Source organism: Panthera onca, chromosome D3 (genome assembly GCF_046562875.1).
Source record: "Panthera onca isolate mPanOnc1 chromosome D3, mPanOnc1 haplotype 2, whole genome shotgun sequence".
Taxonomy (NCBI): domain Eukaryota; kingdom Metazoa; phylum Chordata; class Mammalia; order Carnivora; family Felidae; genus Panthera; species Panthera onca.
The window spans coordinates 20,714,673-20,734,276 of NC_138350.1; the positions used below are offsets into that span (position 1 = coordinate 20,714,673).

The window sequence follows — 19,604 nt, forward strand, 5'->3', positions numbered from 1 at the left end:
GGGGGGACGTGCATCCTCGGCTGGGTGAGGGGGGGGCGCTCGGCACAAAGAAAGTGGAAAGTTTTCAGCGCAGGGCGGCCCGGGCCAGAGATCCGGGTGCGCACGTGCAGGGCCGGGGGCGCCGGGGGCCCCCCACGCCGAGCTCGCCGTTTCTTTTTTTTTCCTCCCTGCAAGCGAGAGGGGGGGGTGTTGTTGGTATCGCCCCCTCCTTCTCCTCCCCCCAGGGGTGAAAGTGCAAGAGGAAGTGCAGCCGCTGCCATCTTTCCTCCGCTCCGAACACACGGAGGCCGGGGCCGCAGCGCCGCCGCTCCGCCGCCGCCTTCGCCCGGCCCGGGGAAGGGCCCATCCTGACGCCGCCGCCGCCTGCTCGCTCCAGCGTTCGCCGTTGCTACCGCCCGCCAGGCTCCGGGACCAAGCCCGCGCTGCCGCCCCTGTGCGCGCCCCGCCGCCGCCGCCTTCGCCTTTTGTTTCCTCCGCTCCGGCGCCCCCGCCCCGGCTCGCGCTTTGCAGGGGACGCAGCGCGCGCCCCCAGCGGGCCCGGGAAAAGCCGCGGCGCGCGCGCGCACGCCTGCGCGGCAGACCCCTCCGCCTCCTCCCCGCGCGCGCGCGCCCATTTTGGCTGCGCGCCGGCGCCGCCTGGCGGGCGGGAGGGGAGGTGGCAGGCGCGTTGGCAGGAGGGGCGCACCTCTTTGCTCGCGTACCCCCCCGGAGGTAGACCAAGAAGGGAGGCGGGCGGGCGGAGAGGAGAGAGGAGCGCGCAATCGGTGGGGGCAGCTATGTGGGAGGTGGTGCGGCCTGCCGTCTAGACAGTACGATCCGGGCAGGGGGCGTGTGTGCTCGGGGCACCTGCGAGACTACAGAGCCCGGGGCCGGCACGTGTGGGGAGTGTAGATAACGTCGACTGCGCCCCGTTTCTTACTGCCTAGGGGAAGGGAGGGGGGCGGGCAAGTGCCGCGGCCGGGTTTGTGGGGAGGGGGCGGCGGCCATGGAGCGGGTGAACGATGCTTCCTGCGGCCCATCGGGCTGCTACACCTACCAGGTGAGCAGGCACAGCACGGAGATGCTGCACAACCTCAACCAGCAGCGCAAAAACGGCGGGCGCTTCTGCGACGTGCTCCTGCGGGTGGGCGACGAGAGCTTCCCAGCGCACCGCGCCGTGCTGGCCGCCTGCAGCGAGTACTTTGAGTCGGTGTTCAGCGCCCAGTTGGGCGACGGCGGAGCTGCAGACGGGGGTCCCGCTGACGTGGGGGGCGCAGCGGCGGCTCCAGGCGGCGGGGCTGGGGGCAGCCGGGAGCTGGAGATGCACACCATCAGCTCCAAGGTGTTTGGGGACATCCTGGACTTCGCCTACACTTCCCGCATCGTGGTTCGCCTGGAGAGCTTCCCGGAGCTCATGACGGCTGCCAAGTTCCTACTGATGAGGTCGGTCATTGAGATCTGCCAGGAAGTCATCAAACAGTCTAATGTGCAGATCCTGGTGCCCCCTGCCCGGGCAGACATCATGCTCTTTCGGCCCCCTGGGACCTCGGACTTGGGCTTCCCTCTGGACATGACCAATGGGGCAGCCTTGGCAGCCAACAGCAATGGCATCGCAGGTAGCATGCAGCCCGAGGAGGAGGCAGCCCGGGCTGCTGGTGCAGCCATTGCCAGCCAAGCCTCTCTGCCTGTGTTACCTGGGGTGGACCGCTTGCCCATGGTGGCTGGACCCCTGTCCCCCCAACTGCTGACTTCCCCATTCCCCAATGTGGCATCCAGTGCCCCTCCCCTGACTGGCAAGCGAGGCCGGGGCCGCCCAAGGAAGGCCAACTTGCTGGACTCAATGTTTGGGTCCCCAGGGGGCCTGAGGGAGGCAGGCATCCTTCCATGTGGCCTGTGTGGGAAGGTGTTCACTGATGCCAACCGGCTCCGGCAGCATGAGGCCCAGCATGGTGTCACCAGCCTCCAGCTGGGCTATATCGACCTTCCTCCTCCGAGGCTGGGTGAGAATGGGCTACCCATCTCTGAGGACCCCGATGGCCCCCGAAAGAGGAGCCGGACCAGGAAGCAGGTGGCATGTGAGATCTGCGGCAAGATCTTCCGAGACGTGTACCATCTCAATCGGCACAAGCTTTCCCACTCTGGGGAGAAGCCCTATTCCTGTCCAGTGTGTGGGCTGCGGTTCAAGAGAAAAGATCGTATGTCCTACCATGTGCGGTCCCACGATGGGTCGGTGGGCAAGCCCTACATCTGCCAGAGCTGTGGGAAAGGCTTCTCCAGGTGAGGAATAGCGTCCCTCCTCATGATCTGCCCTGTTTCTGGCTCATGGGATAGTTTCTTGCTAAGATCAGGGGGTGTGGGATTGGTGGGAGTCACTTGACCCTCTAGGGCCACATCAGGTTTGGAGACAGCAGAGAGTATTTTAATGGCCCTAGTTTTGTGGTCGGGAGCTGCTTTCTCTTCCCTCAGGGAAGTTCTCTGGCACTAGGCGTGCCCTACTGTCTGTCTTCCTTTGGGCCTTGTGGGAAGGGGCTGGATTCCTCTGGCCACAGCCACTGGGCCTCACCATTCTTCTCCCCAGGCTCCCTTTGTGTTTCCGGCACCAGGCGTGGGGCCCCCTCTGGGGGCGGGAGGCTTTTCCTCCACCGACTTTCCCTGCTTGAATGGCTGCCCAGGGAGGGGCTGAAACAAGTGCATCTGGGACTCTTATGCTCCCTGCCACCAAATCCCTCCCCCAACAGAGCACTAGCGATCCTGGATGGGCACACTCAAGCTTCACCCTTCTCAGCCTCCTGGGATCATGGGGCACAGAGTTCTGCACCCAGAGTCTCCTAGCACCAAAATCTTTGATCTCCTCTGATCTGGTAGCTCCAGAGCCTAACTGAACCCACAGATCATCTTTATGTTTTCAGGACAGAGAGGAGGGGTCAAGATGTCCTTTTAGATTCACTTTTTAGTGAGCCTGATAGGAAACTAAGGACTTGTCTGGGAGCAGAGGGCTATTTTGTTTTTCATCTTAAGAGAATATTCAGAATAAAAGGCCGGTTTTAACTTGCCTGGATACTTAGGACTTGTGTCTGTGTGAACCTACAGAAGGAGAACTCCCTTGGAGGGGCCCCAACCAGAAACCAGTCTTACCGGTCAGGCAGCCCCTGCCCACCTGCTCCAGCGGGCATCTGGTTTACCAGCCCAGCTGGGGACTTAAGGCTCTATCCCTTGGCCTCTGGGGACTGAATTCCATCCGGGTGGCATTCATTGGCTGTCCTGGTGGGAGAGGCTGGGGGAGGGGAATACTGAGTTTCTAAGGGGCTTTAGTCTGGACAATGAATCACACATACCCCCTCCCAGAAAGGCCTCAGTAAGGCAGCCTTGTCCTATTCTAAAGCCACGTCCTAGGGTCTTCGAAATCATTTGAGCTTCTGGTGGTGGGGGGGTGTGGGGGGGTAGGCAAGGTCAGAGACACTCACTTCCCTTCCCCCTTTAGAGAAAACCGGGGCAGAGAGGCCCTGGGCCTGTGGAGCTGGGTGGTGACTTTGTCTTTGTCACGCTAGGATGGGGAAGAGAGAGTCCTCTCCAACGGGGTGTGTGCAGGGGGCGGGGGGGTCTGGCCAAGTTTGTAGCCCTGTCTTTTGAGGTCTTGTTTTAAAGTCTCGTCTTGGTTCTCTTTTCCAGGCCTGATCACTTGAATGGACATATCAAGCAGGTGCACACTTCTGAGCGGCCTCACAAGTGTCAGGTAGGGGTCGGGCCAGGGCAGAGATGGGCTGAAAGAGAATGCTGCTGTTTCTCACAGCCCAGCCACAAGCCAGCTGATGTGTATGCTGGGCCGGCTGACTGACCACCACCGCTTTGCACACCTCCCCCTCTGTCCCTCCCCACCCTCCATCTGCTTTCATCCTTTGTTCTTCTCCCTGGCCCCCTCTCCCCCCCCAACTGCTAATATCCCCTCCTTCCTGGTTGCTGGGTCCTGGTTCCCACCCTGCCTCTGTCTTCGCTCTTTTGCTTGGCTTTCCTCTCCTGGTATTTGCCAGCTCCTTGGATGGTGGGTCACATTGTGCAAGTATCATCCTGGGGACACTGGCTCCCCATTGGGCCTGCTTCTGGTTCCCAGCAGTTTGCAGGGGCTACCATGGAGAGGGTAGGGTTTGTAAGGAGCTCCTGGTGATTCAGCTAACAGCTCTTACCCGTTGTCTGCCAGGCACCCTGACCTTCTGGGTCCCCTGAGCTTAGGGCACAAGGGGTGGCAGTAAGAATGACAGCGAAGGAGGATGAGAGTGGATGGTCTCATTCTCTGAGTGCTGGCACCTGTTTAACTCATTCTGAACCACATGTGCCATCAGCTAGGGCTTCTGAGGACTTAGAGAGGAGGGTGGTTTCCTCCTTGTGAGCTCTTTGTGTAGCAGTAGGTAGGGAAGGCTGGGCAAGATTCTTACCCTTGGTTTGTCTGCTTCAACAATATCTGGGGGCCCTGTGTGACCAGAAAATGGAATTTCCTCTCCTGGCCACTGAGCATTCCTGTGTGGATGGAAAATGCCTGTGTCTTCTTGGCTATCTCCCGTCCTATGCCAAGTTCCTGCCGTCTGAGGGGGAGACAGAGTGGTGGGTGCTTGTTTTACAGCCTCTGGTAGGATAACCTGTTTCTCTTATCCTGTTGGTGGCAAGGAGGGAGGGGAGGGTTCAGGGGGACCTGCAGGGAGGAATGGACGTACTGTAGGTAGGGCAGTGAGCCCCCAGGGGCCAGGTGTGGTCGGTGTTCACAGCCAGCCAGGTAGCCTCCCCCAAGGACAAGGACGCAGGGTGGGCATGCTGGGATCCGTCTGTGCCTCGCTGCCTTCTCTCTGTCTCTGATTCTCTAATCACGGAGCACATTCTGACTCTCCCAGGTAGTGTGCTGAGCAGCCTGGCAGAGTAGGAGGAGCCCAGAGGGCAGTGGGGGTGTGCCCGGTGGCCTGGGGGGGTAACCTGCACTCTCTGCCCTTTTTCCAGGTGTGGGTTGGGAGCAGCAGCGGCCTGCCGCCCCTGGAATCTCTTCCTAGCGACCTGCCATCATGGGACTTTGCCCAGCCTGCTTTGTGGAGGTCGTCCCATTCGGTTCCTGACACCGCCTTTTCCCTTTCTCTAAAAAAATCATTCCCAGCCCTTGAAAACCTGGGCCCAGCACACTCCAGCAGCACTCTCTTCTGCCCAGCCCCGCCAGGATATCTGAGGCAGGGCTGGACTGCCTCAGAGGGCAGCCGGGCCTTTACTCAGTGGCCTGTAGGCTAGCCTCGGCCTCCCCAGAGAGGGTTTTCTCTGGAGGGGAACGGGAATGGCGGTTGCTCTGAGACCCCTGCTTTTCAGAGAGCCCAGCACAATGATTCCTGCCCATGATGCCCAGCTCCTCCTTGTGTAACTTGGAGTCTTTCCCAGCTCAGGGACCCCAGGGGTAGTAAGGAGCTCCTTTCTGGATCCCCCTCATAGCCTCCAGGTTTCTTTCTGGGTTCTCTTGCCTTTTTCTCCCCCTTTAACAGATGGCACTGCTGAGTGCCTGCCTGTCCTTGCTGGGGTGATTTTAGAGTCTGGTGCTTTCCCAATAACTAAGTCACTGGTTTAGGTGCTTCCCCTCCCCTACAATGGCCTCCCCTAAGGTGTGGGGTTTCTAGAATGGGGCTTGGCTGCCCCTCTCCCCTACTCTAGGGGTGAATCCCCCTCCAGAGGAGAATGGACCAATTCCAAGTGCGTCAACTCGTGCTGCCCTCTTCCCTTCCCACTCACACAGGTCCTGCTTTCATTTCTGGCTAGTGAGTTAGATTTTTGTGTTTTTGAGGTTTACTAGCAGGTCTGCTCAGGAACTAGACTAACCAGTAGCTTTATATTGGGTCACCCCAGTATATGGCTTTGGGGGCTGAGAAAGCAGATGTAGACACCTCCCCCCTCAGATCCCAGTGGTGTGCCCTTTAGCCCCCGCAGCCTCCGCGGGGATAACAGGAGTGATGATAAAAGTTTTCATTCTAACATTTGAGGCTTTGTGTGTTTTGTCCTTGGTCTCTGTCATAACACTGACATCATTGTCCCTTGGTGTACGTACAAGCCCGCTCCTGCCCTGCCCCTCCAACACACACTCTTACAGACCCTGTAAGAGTCCCACCTCCAGCCCCTTAACCAGAATGCCCCTCATGGTGACCCAGCAGGTGAAGACATGGTGGCTTTCATGCTCTGGGCCGGCCAGCTGCTGTGCCCGGACTTTGTTTAACAGCAGGGGCATCTGTTTTGCGTTGTGTATATTCTGAAAGCGTCAGAGGTGAAGAGATGGGCTCTCTGGGAGTTGGTTCCCTGGGCAAGAGCTGGGCGCGGGGTATACCTCTCCACCTCTCCTGATGCCATAGATGACAAAAGGGGCCAGTTACAGAAACTGATGCCACAGCTTGTGTGAAAAGGCCATTTGAATGTTGGGGCATGAAGCCTCAGGCTTGGCAGTGACACACAAATCTCTCTTAACTGGCTCAGATGCCTCAGGCATTGCTGGCTTAATGGTGCAGTGGGGCTGTGGCATTATCTCCATGTGGAGTTTGGCCTGAAGCTGAGAGACCAGAGCAACTCAAAACCTCTCCCATTGCTTCCAGTGGCCCCACTTCTCAGGGGCAAGTTGGGGTGGTTTGGGCTGGAGGATAGCTCATTAGAGAAGGAATGAATTGAAGTGGGAACAAGGGAGCTGGCACCCCCAAGAAGGGGGCCAGTGAGGACAATGGCACTAGGCCTCCATTTATTGCCCTTAGACTTTTCCAGGGCTATAAAAAAGACTGCTTAAGACCATGCCTCCATCCCTACCCCCAGGCTGCCAGACTTCAAAGGTCACCAAAGGTTGGATGTGCACTAAGTGTCCCTGATACCATTTGGGCCCCATTCCTGAGCTGCTCAACCCCTGGGAAGAAAAGCTTTAGGAATTCTGGGATGGGGAGAAACTGTCGGGGGAGTGAAGGGAGCATGACTAGGACTCACTGTTGAGTGGTGATGACCAGAGGTGGCCCAAGCTCAGGGTGGCTGGGCCAGGACCTGGCAGGTGTGCTCCTAACAATAGGCTGCCTATGCACAGGGCCGTGGGCAAGGTGCGGCCATTCCAAACATCAGTGGTGATCAGAGCATGCTATGCTGGCTCGCTCTTGTCCCATCAGGGACCCTCTGTCTTCTCCCTGTCTCTAGGATGGGAAATGTCTTTCTCCTGAGTGGCCCCAGTATAGAGATTCTAGGTGTCCCTTTCTTTGGGATCTGTCTCCCCTTTGGCCACTCTTTTGTGTCCTGTGCCCAGACTCTTTATGTTGTGTGTTGTCTGAACTTCGGGCAGGCCTAGACTCAGGCTTGTACACTTTGACAATTCCCCCTGAAAACCTTGGAGACTTGAGCCATGAAGGGTCAATTCTGGCACAGAGAAGCCAACGATCACTTCAGCTTGGCTTTGTAATACAGTGAAAGTTTTTGTTGTGTTTGTGCTCCCCTCCCCCCCCCCCCCAGCAGCAGATTTCTATTCCTAATTATGTTTGCTCAGGCCAAAGTTAGCTTTCATTCCTTGAGAGATAATCAATGGAGGAGGGGGGCGGGGAAAATCTACTTGGTCTGGGATTTTAATTTTGCCTAGCTAATCCCTCAAATGGATAATCTACTTGTGGATAATTGAGGTTTGGCTGTCCATTATCTTTAGGTAGCACAGTGTGACAAGCAATGCTTTAAAGGACAGACCCCGAAAGGAGGTTGGCAAGAGAAACAAGGCATCGCTTTCACATCTCTCTAGTGGCGCTTTTCCCAGGGACCGCGGAAGATGGAATTCTGAATGTGTCTTTCACCGCACTTTCTTACACCTGGTCCATCTTTGGTTCCTTTGAGTTCTGAGGCGTAGACCACACTGCCTCTCGTTGCTGGGGAGCCGGTCCTCAAGTCACTGGTTGGCAAAGCTGGCTCTATCCCCAGATAAAAGGCAGGTGCATCCCTCTCTCCTGGGGGTGTTTTTGGCAGCCCCTTCTGGTTTATAGGCTGTTGGGCTGGGTGGAAGATGGAATGTTCCCCCCACTGTCACCTACGATTGGATCATGAGGTCCCTGAGGTGGGGCCCACTTGTGGCCTTGAGACCAAGCACCCATCATGCTTCCTGAGTCACCTGAGTGCTCGAGTTTGCACAAATTCTGTCACCTCTCCCTTTCAGGGGAGTCCTGGCCACCCCACACACTGCGTTAGAAAATATCAGTACCTTTCACTCTCCAGAAGCTATGGGTGCCAAGTCTGGAAATGGGAGGGGCACAGGCTCAGGGGCTAGTTCCTGTTCCAGCAGTCCTATATCCCCTCAGGGCCTCTGTCTGGCCAGCTGTAAAGTGGGGAAAGGAGGGGTACCTCAGGGAAGCTGGGAAGAAAGGACGGGTAGGGGACTGGCCTGGCAGTGGCAGTGTTTTGACTGCTGTTTTCTCTAGTAGTAGAGTCCTGTGCTTCAGGCAAATCGCTCTCCACACTCAGCTTCCTCATTTGTCAAATGAATAAACTCAAGGCATAAAACAGTTACAGGTGGTATCTCATTAGCATAAGGTGTTCTGTTCAAATGTGTTAACATTTACTTAAAAGCTAATGACCGAGAATGGTAAGGCCTGTCCTGATGTGCACAGACATTTGGGACGGGAGTAGGAACAGAGGTGTCTTTAGCCTCCACGATATCGAATACATTGGTGTCTTCCTTTGATTACACAGTAAGGAGATAAACGTTTGTACCTGAGGTGATGGGGTTCAGACATTTACCTTGAGGTCTCGGGATCTCAGGCTATGCTTCTGTTAAACAGAGACGGCAGGAGCAGCTCCACTCTAGAGAGTTAATGGGGTGGCGGGTCTTCAGTGGGTTAATTGTCACTCTGTAATGCACTTAAAGGTGAATGTTGCTTTCTCTTGGGGTTCTAAAATAGTAAACACACACACACAGAAAAGGAGTCAGACTTGACATGAACCTCTAAAACATCTCCATGGAACCAAAACAGCTTGAAAGTCACCAGACTATAACTCTCCCAAGGACTTCCCTGACATTCTGTGACCTCCAAGGCTGGGGTAACTGGGTGAGCCCCATATGAGGAAGGGCTCTTGGTGGGGGGAGGTCAGGGACTGAGACTGAGTCAGACCCTCGGGTACAGGAAATGCCTGGGGACCTGGGGCTGCCTCCCAGGATGCTGGTGCTGACCGTCAGCTTCTGGGTCATCCGCTCAGGTTCTTGCTAGGAGTTGGTGCTCACATCACAGCTTTCTATGGCCATCCTCCCTTGGAGGGTGATAACATGGCCTGCTTTGGAGGGCTGCTGTAAGGCTGGATTGCAGGAGATCAGTGTCTTGGAAAGGCTAATCGTGGTGCCTGCCTGGCACAGAATGCATGCTCTGTCAATGTGGGGTGGTATCATTCTTGTCATTACCAGCTTTTCCCCAGCTTCATGTCCCACAAATGCTTCTGAATCATGCAGCCTTCCTTCTCTCTGCTCAATTCTCACATTAGCAGAATCGACTATCATTTTATGGGCTGCTTTCTCAATACAAGCCCGCAAGAGTATTATAAGGAGTAATCTCTGTGCTTTGTCCTGCCTTTCCTTTCCATTTCCCCATGGCCAAGACTAATGTCATGTTTGAATAAAGTGGATAAATTGAATTCTTTGCATAAAGCAAGTAGAGAAAACTCAGGATGGAGAACAGGAAGACTGGTCTGTTCACATGCCAGTTTACTGCTGTAAATTCACTTATAGTCAGTGCAACTAAAGTCAGTTCTTCATGTTTAAGAATGAACAAATGCCTCATCTTTCTTTATTCTGTAAAGGAGTGTGGAACTTAATGTACCAGGCTCTGGACATGTTGTGGTAGCCATCTGGAACCAATAATTCCAACTCAGGTGTCTCATGAGGAGGCATCATGGAAAATAAGAGCAGCTTACTTGCCATTCTGGGGAGAAAGCATGAGCCACATGTAAAGCTCTCTTTATTACAGGGAGTCTATGTGTTGGCCAGAAACAGTTTTTGTTTCCTGGTGTGCTTGGTGGGAAGTCAGGAATGTGATGCTAGTTTTCACCTCATCTCGTTTTCCTTTCTGCCCTCAGACCTGCAATGCTTCTTTTGCCACTCGAGACCGTCTGCGCTCCCACCTGGCTTGTCATGAAGACAAGGTGCCTTGTCAGGTGTGTGGGAAGTACTTGCGGGCAGCGTACATGGCAGACCACCTGAAGAAGCACAGTGAGGGGCCCAGCAACTTCTGCAGTATTTGTAATCGAGGTAATCTCCCTGCTGTTTCCTCATTTCCAGGGGATGGGCCTGAGCTTGTGTGGGAGGCCAGGGGTGTCCTGATCACCTTGCCTCAGACTCCACTCCTTGCACGGCTGGCCCTCCCTTCCCACTGAACGATAAACACCTTCGTTGCCCAGGCGGCTATTTGCCACCTCTTCCTTCCCAGACTTGGGGTGCTTGGGATAGGAGTTCCCAGGAGATCAGCAAGTGGGAACGGAAGGAGAGAGTACTGTTTCCAAGTCTGGGCTCATAACACATGTGCTGGGCAGATGGCAGGATGGATACATTTCGTAGACACCACTGAACTACTGAGGTTGGTGGGAGAGTCATTAAGCCCCAAGAAGTGGGGGAAAAAGAGGGTCCTGCTTGAGAGCTTTGACTGGCTGATTTCACTGGCATGTGAAATTCAGCAACCAAGGAAGGAGGTTGAGTCTGGAGATGGACAAGGGGCAGAAAGTTTCTAACACAAATGGTCAGGAAAGAGCCCAAACCCAGGTGACTGTGGCCTGGATGAGACAGGAACATAGACGGTGCTCTGAGCAGGACAGTGTGCTTGAGGCCGAGGTGGGCCTAGGTGGAGTCTGGTTCTGTGGCCCCAGTGTTGTGTTGGATGAAGTCTGGCCTGCCCCTGAGCTTCTGCCAGGGCTTGTTGGTGGTTGGAGGGCTAAGATTTGTGTCATGCAAGCACAGTGTCAGTGGAGGAGGCTTGCGCCGTATCTGTGCCGAAGGTTGGGGCAGCCGTCTGTGGTGGGCATGAAGATGCTTCTGCACGGTGTGCTTGCTTTGGCCAGGTGGGGACCTTGCTGGGAAGTCCTTTCTCCTGGGACTCTCTTGTCCCAATGCCTCTGGAAGTCTTGGGTATGGCTTAGTGGATTGAGCACTGAACTGGAGTTGGACTGAGGGTTTAGTCCACGCCCCTCCTACCTTGCCCTACTCTGTGACTTTGAGCTCTCCCTTCCCCTTTCTGAGCCTGTTTTTTCATCACTTAAATGGGGTTAAGAACACCCTGCCTTGCCTACCTCGTAGGGTTGTTGTGATGATCCCAGGAGACAAGGTAGGTGAAAGATCTCTGAACTCCCCACAAGGACCTGCATCCTTGGGAGGTCCCATCCTTGCGCTTTGTAACAGTGTTAGGAAAGACACAGCTCACTGACACTCTGGTTTGGACCAGGCACCCCTGCAGTCCTTGGCTGGAATCTTCGGGTGCTTCTGCTATCTCCATATGCCCTGAGGTCGTTGGTGGAGGGAGACTGCTGAGTAGCTGGGTGTTCTTGGTGCCCTGGAGCTGGGTCCCTCCCTGGGATTGCACACCTGGGGTTTGCCTTGAAGGCCACTGGATATAGATGTTTGTACCACCAGGAAATCTGCTGTGAAAGTGGGGAGGTGGAAATAAAAGTTGCTTAAGCGTCTGTCCTACTTTCTGACACGTCATTTGAACCCTTTCTGGCAGGAGCTTCCCCTGGGGGGTGGGCAATGGGGTTGTGCGTGCAGGGAGTTATCAGGCTGTGGCTGACCATCTTAACTGTGGCTGCCCCAGCTCTAGAAAAAGCTGGTTTCTTATCTTGCTTCATCCTAACCTGGCTTTCTGACAGAATTCCCCTGTCCCCCGACCGGCTCCTTACAAATAACTAAACCTGCAACATGCCGTCAGCAGGCGTTTGGTCAAGTTTTCAAGCCTGAGGTTCTCCATCTGAGAACTGAGGTCAGAGACCAGAGGCTGGAAAACAGTGAGAGCAGAGAAGGATGTTAACGATGAAACTCAGAGCCTAGCTCAGATTGCCGAGTCGGGCAAGAACTGAACGGGAGACCCAGGGCCATGGCCCCTGGGGGCCCAGCTCAGGAGGAAAGAAGAGCTGAGAGCAGCAGGGAACAGCAGGGAAAGTCGACCCAGTTAGGAGACAGCTGATGTGGCAAAGCCAACAACTGGTGTACATCAGGACTTGGGCAGCAGCCACAGACCACGTGACTGGACTGGGGGAGCTGGAAGAGTCAAAGCAGAGCCCACTTTTGCTCAGAAAAGCCAAGACTAGATCTGGATCATAGGCTAAACAGCTCTGGGTCTCAGAGTCAGAATGGGAAGCCCCATCCCTCCAACAAGACGAAGAGGACTCTGGTCCCACCCTCCTACGCATACAGGAGGAAGAGAAAACAATTTTGGTCTTTATAAGAAGTGAAGGAGCGGGATTCTATCTCAAGACTCATTCATTGGCAGAAATAGAAGGAGACGACTCCTGAGGAAATAAAAAGAAAAAGGAAGAGGAACGTAGTTTGTCCAGGAAGAGGATAAGGATACCAAAGACATCGAGACCTGGAATCAGAATGCAGAAAACTCTGGGTCATTCTTCTCCCTGCCCACCACCAAGGCTGTGATATAGGAAGAGGAGCACAAATAAATGAATGTGCTTATGTCCACAAGGGTTCAAGCAAAGGCTGATGTCAGCCAGATGGTCAGATGGTCGAGGTTGGATCAGGTACCCTCTGACACCCTTCAATCTCAGGCAGTCAACTTAACTACCTATAGATCCTCCGGTCTTTGCCACACAAATGACTCTTGCCCATGAAGAATGAGAAAGAAGGGAGGCAGGCAACCTGGCTGCTCTAGCCCCACATTTGAGATAGATGACATTGTCTTTGTCCTAGAGACATACCAGGATGTGGGTCATACCATCTGTAGAGGAAGATGATTTGCAGTGGAAGGAGTTTTGATGCTAGAAAAAGCTTGTTTCTTCATTTTCAAATTGAGGAAATGAGTTGAGCTGAATAGTGGGAAGGAGAGAAGGACCTGGTAGATTCACCATGATTTTCTTCCTTTTAAAAAGTTTCTGTAGCAAGGTCTTTGTATATATGCACACGTACTGGTATGAGAAAGAGAGATAGCTTATTGGAAACCTGCCTTTGACAGAGACAGCATTTGAACTCCAACATCATTGCTTAAAGGGGAGGAAGCCTTCTCCCCAGTCAGAGGTGAGCATGCAAGTTGTCACCGGTGCCAGTAATGGACACAGCCAGCCTGCCATTCCCCTGGACTGAGCTGATACAAACCTACTTAGTGCCTCCCTCCAGCACAGCTCTGTTGGGCATGGTCCCAGCAGGGTTTGGACAAGAAGAAAGCAGTCCCTGACCCCTCTGTGTAAGTGGAATTTGTGAAAGGAGATTGCTTCTGGAGTGCAAATTGCAGCGCACCAAGCAAGAAAATGCCGTGGAGGAGCAGCAGTCTTTGGCTGTGAACTCTTCATCTCTGGAGTGCGGGGGAGGCTAGCTTGTTGGTTGTAGTGAAGTCACATGTGTGTGTGCTCACTGTCTTGACATCATTCTGGTGCCTGGATCAAACTGCCTCTCTGGTTCTTGGTTAATCAGTGGTGAATGGGCAGGTGAGTTCCGAATTCCCAGTAAACGTTTCTGGCTTCAAAGATGTGTTCTCCGAAACTCAGCTTCCGTTTTATCCCAACACTTGGCTGCTGAGTTGCTCTGTGTTTAAATTCTGGGCTTTAAATGGCAGCTGTGGATCCACTCCTACTACCCTGCCATGTGGTTTTGCTATAGATAGTACAGTCTGCAGCTGGGGTAAAGTTAAGAGGACCTAGCCATGTGTTTCTCAGACTGTTTTTCAGGAAAACACAGCAGATTTTCATTGAGCATTTGCTGTGTTCCCCTGGTGTAGTTCTTTCCACAAGGAGTAAATATAATAATTCCCAGTGCTCCTTTCCTCCTTTCCCGTCCCCTTTAATCTCAGTGGACCTGCTCTGCTATACCATGGAGAGGGCTTCACACCACTTCCGAGGCTCCACGGGAATTAAAAATCGAAAACGAAACAAATCCCTTCTAAAATGGAGTTGTGATGTTCTTGGAAAGGCCTGATATCTTATGCTGGTTGCCAGGGGCCACAGTACCAATCCCAGGGGGCAGGGCTAAGGTCCTCTTTCCTGTTAGCCTTGTCTACTCATTCCTGACTGCAGCCTCCCTCATAAGAATGTTTATATGGGACCCTCTTAAGCCAGTCTGTCCCCCGTGGTTGGCCCCAGGCAGATACTTGGTCACAGCACAGGATAACTTGGCTCTACTAGGCAGGGCAGGACTCCAGAAACTGGACCAGGGGTCTATAGAGTAGCTGTATCGGGAAAGAAAGGAAAAGTCACTCAGTGCCCCTTTCCTCCGAAACCACCAACTGCTACTGTCAGGGGAGTGTGTGTTAAAGATTTTCACAGGTCAGCTCCTGTCTACTGGCTGCTTCCATTCTAACCCACCAATATGGCGGAAATACATAAGGGCAAATGGTGATAAATGAAACCTAACACCGAAATCCAAGGGATGTTTCTGCGGCCAGGGCCTACTAAAGAGTCTTCTCAGTGGTTAAGTACCACACGGTAGCACGTGGTCCTGGGGTTGGAGTCCAGGCTCTGCCATCTAGTAGCTGTACATGTGACCACAAGTCACTTAACCTTACCAACCCTCTTGTTTTTTCATCTATGAAATAGGTATATTCATAATTCCCAGCTCATAGGGTGACTGGTGGAATTCTATAGAATAAAGCATGCAACGTGCTGGGCCCTGGCACACCATTATCACTTGCTAAAAGTGAACCTAATAAACTGTTCCAGCAGCATTTGAAAGGCCATGCCAAATCAGACTTGTGCAGACATTACACAGTACCCTGCAGCCTCTGACATGTTCAGAGTGGATCCCACTGTTATCCTATAACTGTAATTTTAAAGGGGAATAAAAGCACTTGAGAATGTGTCAACCAGATCTGGAGTAGATTAAAGGGCACTAGACACCAGGTGGACCTTATGCTAAAATGCTTCGGTTCCTGCTGAAAGCACGTCCTGATCCTTGACCACTGTGGAGTTTGATGACACAACTTCCTGCAAAACCCAAGTCAATTTCCTTTGACTGGCCCACCTGGTTTCATGTCCTCAGACTTGTGGCTGGTGTGGAAGTTGGCCCAAGAAATACACTTCCCAGCGTGAGCTATCGTATGGCTCGAACTGACCAGAACATCTGGGTTGGGCTGCTGCAGTTTTCAAGATGGCTGGATTGCCCCTCCTCCAAAATGAAAGCAAAGATTATCTCTTTTTCTTCCTTAAGTGAACCTGATGGATGCTCCAAACCCAAACCAAAAAGATGACCATGAATAAGAGCTGACTGAGCCTCTTTAACGTAACTTGCTATTTTTGTTGTTCCTCAGAAGGTCTGAAGAATTACTAAATCCAGTTATTTGGAAAGTGAGAAAGTTAGCAAAATAGAACATGTCCTGCTAGATAGAAGGAAGGGGACTCCTGGAGGCATTCCTTTGGGATTTCATCTTGCCTTCATCTGGTTTGTTGTGCAGTTTGCCTTTACAAGTGTTAAGCAGGCGTTCTGCTGGCTGGAGTCCTGTGGCTGCCATTGAGCCTCATTGCTTTTCTGACTACATTTCTAGCCAGGGTCTCTGCAGCTGACCTGGGGCTGTGGGACATCTTCTCCAACCGCTCATTACTGAGGCACCAAGCAAGCCGAGGGGCATTTGGCCTCTGGCCCTGGCAGGAGCAGGATCTCAGGCCATCCCTCCAGGCAGCCAGCCTGGGTCCTACACCTCAGCCTTGCAGAGTGGGCTCTGCAGAGAAGCCGATTCGAGGACAGTGCCACCCGTCCTGAGCCAGGTGGCTCCTGTGGTTGCAACCGTTTTTGAACCAACAAGGGGGCCCCTTCTAGGTGCAGCTGACCTGGGAATGCTAGCCAAAGCGGCCAGAGGAGAGGCGTGGGGGAAGCAGAGAGGTACCTCTGTGCTGGCCGCGGGATCTCATCTCCTTTTGTCTTGTTTAGGTTTCTCCTCTGCCTCCTACTTAAAGGTCCATGTTAAAACCCACCACGGTGTTCCCCTTCCCCAGGTCTCCAGGCACCAGGAGCCCATCCCGAATGGGGGAGCAGCGTTCCACTGCGCCAGGACCTATGGCAACAAAGGCAAGCGACCCCTTGCTCTGCACTTTGCTTCTCTGCGCAGACTGTGTTGTGGGGGCGCTGGGCCGGGCGTGGGGAGGCGGGAAGGCTGCCGGCTTGCTGGCCGCCTCAAGGAGGCTCTGAGATCTGAGTGGCAGTGGCCTCCAGGACAAAAGTCACAAGTGGGTATCTCACTCCAGGGCAGTGAGTGAGGCTTTTAGGGCACTGCCAAGATCCAGCCCCCGCCTCCTCTTCCCCAGCCTTCCTCCCTTGCTCCTGGCCAGCCCCCACTGTCTGGAGCCCTGCAGGGATGCCCCGGGCCCAAGGCTGGAAGCAAGTCCTGCATGATGAGTCACTCTGGGCCTGTCCATTGCCTGTGGCCCTTTAAGGATGGTGTGGAGCTGCGACTGAATGCTTTCTTTTTCTTTGACCCTGTGGGCAAGGGGGAGCCAAGGGCTGGCTTCCTCCTTGATAGGGGTGACTGGTTGCTGTGAGTGGCCCTTTCTGGCGGGCCTCTGGCTGCGTTTGTGAAATGCATGGCGATAAATGAGATATGTGACTGCCTCTGACTTGGAGTTGGTCTGCAGAGAGCTCCCTAGGGCCCACCTTCACGTGTTGATTCAGGTTGTTCTGTGGTATTTCTAGTTGTTGCCTTGGGGATGATGCCAGGGGCTTGGCAGACGGCAGAGATGGCAGAGATGGCATGCTCCACGCTCCCATCACAGACCTCCCTTCCCGGCATGGCTCTCTGAACCCAGGCAGGAAGCTTCTGATTGGTGGACTGCAGTGTGGGCAGGGCAAGGCAGAGCAATGAGGATTGTCTTGAGGCCCAGCTTGTCCTGAGCCCTGTGTGGGGACAGTCAGCTGACCGAGTTGTTCAAAGTTACTTTTTAATCTCTATGCTTTGGCCGCTGGGCCCTGGATGGGTTTTGGCAGAAGGAAGGCAATAAGGGCAGGGCTTGTGTTTGCAGCATTGGGAAAAGGATTGGCTTCTGTCTCAGCCATCAGTGGGGTCTGCCGGGTTGAGGACCTCACGGCTTTGGTTCTGCCTTGCTAGGGTGCAGCTAGTCTGGTGTGGAGGTGAGGCCATTGATATACCTGTTCAGCATCATCAGAACAGCCATCTTACCCCCAGGGGCAGCCAGCAAAGTGCCTAGGAACTGGGGGTCTTTGAGTTGTTCTGGGTGGAAGCAGTGGAGGCCCCTTCTCCGTACCCTCTTCCTTGAAGCAGGCTGAGATGGTGGTGAGCGATACACGTGCACCTGCATGAAGAGTCCGCGGCGAGGGAGGCTGGCAGCCCCAGGGCCCTGCTGTCTCACGCCCATAGGCACACCAGGCTCCCAGACTGACCAGCTGAACCTCCGTGGGTTCTGCCAGGGCAGTGGCTGGCCATCCGCTGCCTTCCACAGGCCTATGAGCTGGCCTTTCCCGACCCCTCCAGGAGGGGGCATCTCCAAAGCCTGGCCTCATCTCTCCTGTGTGTTTTGTTTTCTCCTAGAAGGCCAGAAATGCTCACATCAGGATCCGATTGAGAGCTCTGACTCCTACGGTGACCTCTCGGACGCCAGTGACCTGAAGACGCCTGAGAAACAGAGCACCAATGGCTCCTTCTCCTGCGACATGGCAGTCCCCAAAAACAAAATGGAGTCTGACGGAGAGAAGAAGTACCCCTGCCCTGAATGCGGGAGCTTCTTCCGCTCCAAGTCCTACTTGAACAAACACATCCAGAAGGTGCATGTCCGGGCGCTTGGGGGCCCCCTGGGGGACCTGGGCCCTGCCCTCGGCTCACCTTTTTCTCCCCAGCAGAACATGTCTCTCCTCGAGTCCTTTGGGTTTCAGATTGTTCAGTCAGCGTTTGCATCATCTTTAGTAGATCCCGAGGTTGACCAGCAGCCCATGGGGCCTGAGGGGAAGTGAGGCAGATGCTGTGTCCCCACGGAAATGGCCACCGGGGACCGCTGAGAAATGCTGTGAATGCGGAGGGAAGTAATGTCTTTGGGTTCTGTAGCTGAGAGATTTTTATTCGTTTTTAACTCCCCCTTCCCCCCACCCTGTCACCCCACCCTCTCCCTCTCCACCACCCATCCCTTCAGTGGTCTTTAGAAATAGATTCTCATCTGATACTCTGCAGAAATATCTGCAAGACCTGGTATGGGACAAGGGCAGAAAACACTACATAGGCCTCCAAGGCCACACCAGTCCCGGTTTCTCTAATGGGTGGAAGCTGGAATTCCTGGTGCTCAATTCTTAGTGATCCCAATCCCAAACCCACACGTGACGGCATTCAGGGAACTCAGTGATTTGGGTCCCCTCCCCCTTCTCATATCCCTTAAGAGAAACCACATCAGGGTCTCCACCCACTTACACAGTGCTGATGCCCAACTATTTTCAAGAAAGCTGGAAGCCTACAGCATCCCATGGACCATGGGGTGAGTGCCCTCTGAGAGCCCCTGAGCTTGACCCTTGACTTGGAGGGCCTCAGACCTTTCTGAGCCCTACCTAGAGGCTAGCATTTCGCTACTAGGACAAGCTGGGCTATTGAGGACACCCCCACCCCAAATTCCAGTTCTTATGTGATTTTAACCATTCAACTTGCTGTTGGGTTTTAATTCTCTAATTATTATTATTATTGTTATTTTTTAGGACCAGTTGTAGTGAATTGCTACTGAAAGCTATCCCAGGTGATACAGAGCTCTTTGTAAACCGCAGTCACACGTTAGGGTTAGTATTAAACTTTGTTTAGATGTACCATAATTAACTTGGCTAGTTGATTGTTTGAAGTCTATGGAAGAAATAGTTTTATGCAAAATTTTAAAAATGCCAGTCTGGTCAGGGAAGTAGCGGGTTTCAGTGTTGTTGGTAGCCAGGAAGGCAGGAGAGCTGGCAGGTGGGGACATTGTTGTGTACCTCGGCTGTGTCACGTGTGAGCAGGCCCAGGGTGACCTGGTGCTGTGAATTGATCTGATCAGACTGTATTAAAAACGTTAGTACGTTACTCTGCCTGCTCCCCTGAGTCCAGTTTTTCAGCTAAGGGTGGGGGTGGGGGTCTTTGGGATGCAAAGGGTGGGCACCTGGGGGAGAGGTGGGATCTCAGGAGACCTCTCTGCCTCCTCATTGCACCAGCTGCAGCTGCACTGGGATTGATAGGTGGATGTTCCCACTGAGGGCTCTGCTGCCGGCATTCACCCATTTGTTCAACAGATACTCACTCCTTGTTGTCTGTACTGCTGTGTGCCAGGCCCAGCCTCAGACCCTGGGGGCATGGTGGTGAGCAGGACACCCTTGTGGAACTTACTGGGAAAGAGACAGTTAACAAATAAGCAGAGCTAACCATGAGTTCAGGTAACAAGACGTCCAGGGAGAAAAACTGGGCAAGGTAGGGATAGTAACAGTGGGAGGGTAGGTAGGTTGGTCCAGGATGGTGAGGGCCTGGGGGTGGAGCTCTGGG

General features: G+C 53.9%; 1 protein-coding gene across 5 annotated transcripts; it reads left to right on the plus strand.

The window, feature by feature from the left end:
• Positions 1 to 227: 227 nt before the first annotated feature.
• On the plus strand, positions 228 to 19,151 carry PATZ1 (POZ/BTB and AT hook containing zinc finger 1). Of its 5 annotated transcripts, none has more exons than XM_060612657.3 (5): positions 229 to 2,256; positions 3,649 to 3,712; positions 10,057 to 10,228; positions 16,043 to 16,180; positions 17,655 to 19,151. In XM_060612657.3, the coding sequence occupies exons 1-5, from the start codon at positions 986 to 988 to the stop codon at positions 18,071 to 18,073; spliced, it is 2,064 nt and encodes a 687-aa protein (XP_060468640.1). In that variant the 5' UTR covers positions 229 to 985; the 3' UTR covers positions 18,074 to 19,151. The 5 variants fall into 5 exon arrangements, with proteins under 5 accessions (XP_060468646.1, XP_060468640.1, XP_060468642.1 ...); XM_060612659.3 differs by having other exon boundaries at positions 17,658 to 19,151; XM_060612662.3 differs by having other exon boundaries at positions 16,108 to 16,180; positions 17,655 to 17,805.
• The last annotated feature ends 453 nt before the right edge of the window (positions 19,152 to 19,604 follow it).

Coding starts and splice junctions, on each gene's coding strand:
- PATZ1 (XM_060612657.3), top strand. CDS start 986: ATGGAGCGGGTGAACGATGCTTCCTGCGGCCCATCGGGCTGCTACACC. Junction 3,713..10,056: donor AGCGGCCTCACAAGTGTCAG/GTAGGGGTCGGG, acceptor TTCTGCCCTCAG/ACCTGCAATGCTTCTTTTGC. Junction 16,181..17,654: donor CAGGACCTATGGCAACAAAG/GCAAGCGACCCC, acceptor GTTTTCTCCTAG/AAGGCCAGAAATGCTCACAT.